The sequence below is a fragment of the Penaeus chinensis genome, chromosome 10 (assembly GCF_019202785.1).
Source record: "Penaeus chinensis breed Huanghai No. 1 chromosome 10, ASM1920278v2, whole genome shotgun sequence".
NCBI classification, from domain to species: domain Eukaryota; kingdom Metazoa; phylum Arthropoda; class Malacostraca; order Decapoda; family Penaeidae; genus Penaeus; species Penaeus chinensis.
In genome coordinates, this window is record NC_061828.1 from 1430980 (window position 1) to 1435979 (window position 5000).

A 5000-nucleotide genomic window follows, 5' to 3' on the forward strand; every position below is an offset into this window, starting at 1 on the left:
AGTGATGGAAAGGAAAACAAAATATTAATTCAAGAAAAAAAGGGAAATTATAAAACATCGTAAATGATACTAGAACGTAAATGATTCTAATCCGCACCTCCCTTTGTCCCGAAGAAATGACAAAGAACCGATGAAAGGACTAAACTATCGCTGAAAGAAAAGATGAAGAACAAAAAATATCACAAATATGACATAACCACCCATACACACATGCACACACATACAGACACACCCGACTCCCCAACGGACAGCCAGGCAGAGACACACACACAAACACACACACACACACACACACACACACACACACACACAAACAAACAAACAAACAAATACACACACACACATACACACAAGCACAAACACACACACACACACACCCTTACACATCCCCCCCCCCCCCTCCAAAGAAGTCATCCACTCACGGCGCCGTTGACCATCTCGAGCGACAGCGCCGCGCCCGCCGGGTCCGCCACGGAGAGGATGATGCCGTTCAGCTCCCACGTCCGGAACTCCAGCCTCAGCTCGAGCAAGGCGCCCACATTAAAGCTGTTGCCTGCGAGGGTGCAAGGGGGCGGAGGGAAGGGCCGCGGTGGGGGCGAGCGCGGGTTGTAGGGAAGAGAGGAGAGAGGAGAAAACAAGCAGGGTTATTTGTGGGAAATATGCTCGTGTAAAGGTTTTTTTTTCAACCGATGGTGGTGGTGGTGGTGATGATGATGATTATTAACAATGGTAATAATAATAATATTTTTAAATTATTCTTATTATTCTTATTCTTATTCTTATTCTTATTATTATAACAACAACAAAACAACAATAATAATATCAACATTAATGATAATAATAATAATAACAACAATAACAGTAACGATAATATCACCTCCACCCGCACCAGTGCCAGTACCACTAGCAGCCCCGCCAGTAAGAACAAGAAGTCACCGCGACCCACTTACTGTAAATGGCATAGGCGTCCCCTGGGAAATAGGAGCCTGGCTGGACGCTGGCGAAGCACTGCCCGACGCCCACGATCCTGTCCGCCCTTCTGTTGCTCGGGATCTCGAACTCCTCGTCGTTAATGTTGAGATTCCGGAGGCAGCCGCGGAGGGTCTCTGTGATCTGAAAGGTTAGCACGTAGGAGTTCAGAATTCGGGTGGTGGTGCTGAGGGGGGGGGGGGGGGGTTAGCGGTGGTGGTGTGGTGGTGGTGGAGATGGTGTGGTGGTGGTGGAGATGGTGTGGTGGTGGAAGGGGTGTGGTGGTGGAAGGGGTGTGGTGGTGGAAGGGGTGTGGTGGTGGTGGTATTTTTGTTGCCATTATATGGTGATGTTATCATTGTCGTTTTTATTGTTAATGTTGTTGTTGGTGATGATATTGTATGTGGTTGGCGGTGATGATGAAAGTGATTGTGGTGTTGATGTTATGCCTGTGTGTATAGATATTGTGTTACCTTAAATTATGTTTTCTGCGACATGGTGTAGTCAGAAAATAAGTATCGTTACCCTTTGCACAAACTAATATGATATATCGACGAAGTCCAGTGACATTATTAAGAATGTGTTGGAGTCATTAAAAATTGTAAAACACAAATCCGACTATTCTTATGCGAAATAAAAAAGAAGTTAAATCATTTCGAGTGGCAACAGACAAAAAGTAAAAAGCAGTGCAATTAAGGACCAAGAGATGGCGCTGACAGAGATTACATTTTTGATGAAGTTTATAATTCTCTCAGGCGTTTAGAGCTGAGGAAATGATGAATATATGGTGAAGTTCAAGAGAACAGTGCTGGATTAAGGCCGTCATATAGTATATTTCTGTAAATGTCTACACATATTTACGCCCTATTCTGGCCATGAGCAAAAATAAAGGCCGTATCAATGTGTATTTTATTTTCCTATCCTGTCCATTTTCTATGATTCCTTGCTTATCCCTCTTGGGAAGTGGAATTCAGTATTCAGTTCCATTGATTATGTAAAAAATATTTCGAAACATTTTCTTTTTCATAATGCCTATTTCAAAATTAAGTTTCTTCATTCGATGAGTCAAAATCCGGTATTTATCATTTCATTTTTTTCTGATTTATCAGATGTCGTTGTATGGCAAATAAGCGGTCATGTCTTCCAATGTTCCTTTCCATGTTTATTTCTGTGCAACCCTCTCGGAGTATAATGAAGTTCAACTGTTAATATAAATTACTTTATAATGATCTATATTCGTTCTTTAATATTAGAGAGTGTTGATCAAAAGGAACATATTACGGGTTTATAATATCAATGATTTGCATTCCCTCCCCCCCCCTCCCCCGCCGCCCAAAACAGCCTCCAAACGTCGTGGCATCGATGCAACTAGTTCCGTCGCCATTTCTTGCCCCTCATCGCTGCACAGCCAGTTCCATGCGTGCAATGCATCTTCAGTGTGCCAACACAACGATCTCAGGGCGATTCATTTGCCAATCCAACAAAATCAGCAAGAACAACAGCGGAATCAGCAGCAAGCACCACGCCAACGGAGCCCTCCCTTACCTGCACGTCCTCCGGCCTGGCTACGTTGGACGGCACGCTGCCCAGGAACAGCTCTTGCCCCACGTTGAACTTGCGAGGAGCCTTCACCTTCTTGATCAGCTGATTGTCCACGGTGAGCCACATGCGCTTCTTGGCCTTGCGGATGATCACCTGGGGGGGAGGGCAGTGGTGGTGAGCGGTGTGTGGTGGGGGTGGTAGAGAGGAGGTGGTGATGGTGATAAAGATGATGAAGATGATCATCACTATTATGTTAATGATAATAATGGTGATTGTGACAATGTTATGAACATGCATAATTATCACTACCATTAACACTAATGGTATCTCTCAACGCATCGTTTTTTTCTACGATAAAATGTATACGGCATTAAATTCATTACATGGATAATATTCTTATCATTATTTGAATTACATCAAAACCAACGTCCCTTAATGTCATTAGATTATCTTCATCTTTAGTGTTACCATCACCCCCAATATATTATTACCATTATAACCAAACACAAAAATACACACAGCCTTGCATTTTAACTATACACAATCAGATACTCTTCCTCCTTGGTACATCCGTGTCTTGGCCTAGCACAAGGAGGTAACGATTATTGCATGTGTTTTCTCTCCTTCTCTCTCCCTCATTGATTTATCCATTCACTCGCTCATTCATTCACTCCCTCATTCACTCTCCATTCTCTCTGCTTTCCACTCTTACTCTCACTCTCACTCTCCAATCTCCCCTCTCTGTCACTCTTACCCTCTCCTCTCTTCTCTCCTCTCTCTCCTCTTACTGCTCTCCACTCTCCCCTCCCCTATCGCCTCCCCTCTGTCCACTCTGTCCACTCTGTCACACACACACACACACACACACACACACACACACACACACACACACACACACACACACACACACACACACACACACACACACACACAGAGACGCCCTTCCCTTGGCCTCTTCCACAGGCCCTACCTTCCTCCACCTCCCCGTGTTGAGTCCCGGGCCCGACACGATCTGGCTCTCCTTCTTCCTCCTCTTCATGGTCACCGTCACCCTTCCGTTCTTCAGCTGTGCCAGAAGGGTCTGCGTCTGCTTCTTCCTTGTGTGCTGTGAGGGGCGTTCCGAAAGGCATTAAAAAAGGAAGAAATACATAGCAAATGGCGTATGATTTTTTGTGGTCTTGTTTTTTCTCTCTATTATTAATGACGTTTCTGTGAGGGAAGTTCTAGTGAGTTTTAAAACTATATACATATATAAAAAGGATGCTTTGTGTATGTTAGTTTTTTTCTGGAAAAATGTGTGGGAACGTAAATGGACGGTCTTTGCGATTTATTTCCATTTAAATATGAGGCTGTTTAAGGGTGATATTGAAGCTTCTATGCCTCTATTTTGGAAGAGTGTGAAATAACAGTGTTGTTTCCCCTTAAATCAATATATTTACAATTCATTGAAACCAAAAGAATGAATGAATATCCTCCTTACCGAGGCCAAGAAGAACAAGCCATTGGGATAATAGGTCCTAAATTCGAAGGATATATTGAAGTCCTTCTTGAACGTGTTTCGGTCGAGAGGAATCATGACGTGGGAGTCCAACTTGTCGCCGAACTTGAGGGCTCTGTACTCCACCGTGTGCTGTGTGGGGGGCATGCACGAGTCGATCACCTGGGGGAGGGGGAGAGAAGGCAGGGTGAGTGCAAGGTGCACGGGATGGGAGAATATCAATTGAAGGAAAATGATGACAATGATATATAACTTTATATCAATTACTTGGGGGGGGGGGTATGTAGAGGGAGGCAGAATGAGTGCATGATATGGGAAAATATTAATTCAAGGAAAATAATAAGATGATGAGGCAGGGGGAAAGATGAAACTATAAAACATGATGATGATAAATAACTTTATAATAGTCACTTAAGAAAGATTTAGAGGGAGGGTCGGTACATGAAATGGAAAATATGAAGAAGAAAAGGAAGATGGAAGACGTAGGGGAGAAGATAGAAAACCAGGATGGGTACATGAGACGGGAGAATATGAATTCAAGGAAAATGAAAGGATGATGAATATGTTAAATAACTTTACACTGATTACCTGAGAAAAGATTTAGAGGCAGTCAGGATGAGTGCATGAGATGGGAAATCTACGGAATTAGAAGGAGTCGAGGTGACTGGGCTCCGTGAGTAAGCATTCATTCAACGAAAAGAGGTTTTGAAGATAAAAGACGATAACGAGAAAAGAAAAATGATATATCTTTGTATGTTTCTTCCTTTTTTAACTACATTTATTTAATAGAGTAAGTTCATTATAATGTGTCTTTGCATTTTGGATCCTTAAAGAACTCAAAACAAATTATGGGTCTATCAATCTAATACAACTCTATGCCTTATCGAAATTAGCAATCTTTTATTGTGTACAAAAAAGAATGTATTCATACCTTCATATCACCTTCCATTCCTTGCATGGCTGTGGCTGGTACGTCAGCACACCTTCCAAT

At 42.7% G+C, this 5000-nt stretch overlaps 1 protein-coding gene across 2 annotated transcripts in view; it reads right to left on the reverse strand.

Annotated features, from left to right (window-relative positions):
* The window catches only part of LOC125029482 (laminin subunit alpha-1-like), a gene marked incomplete at its 5' end in the record, with an annotated part of 27393 nt that overhangs the window by 2262 nt on the left and 20131 nt on the right, over nucleotides 1–5000 (reverse strand). For both annotated transcript variants that reach the window (XM_047619390.1, XM_047619389.1), the window contains 6 exon segments: nucleotides 423–553; nucleotides 951–1113; nucleotides 2515–2664; nucleotides 3482–3616; nucleotides 3992–4171; nucleotides 4941–5000. The exon segment at nucleotides 4941–5000 is cut by the window's right edge and continues 43 nt beyond it. In XM_047619390.1, coding sequence (XP_047475346.1) covers nucleotides 423–553; nucleotides 951–1113; nucleotides 2515–2664; nucleotides 3482–3616; nucleotides 3992–4171; nucleotides 4941–5000 — 819 coding nt within the window.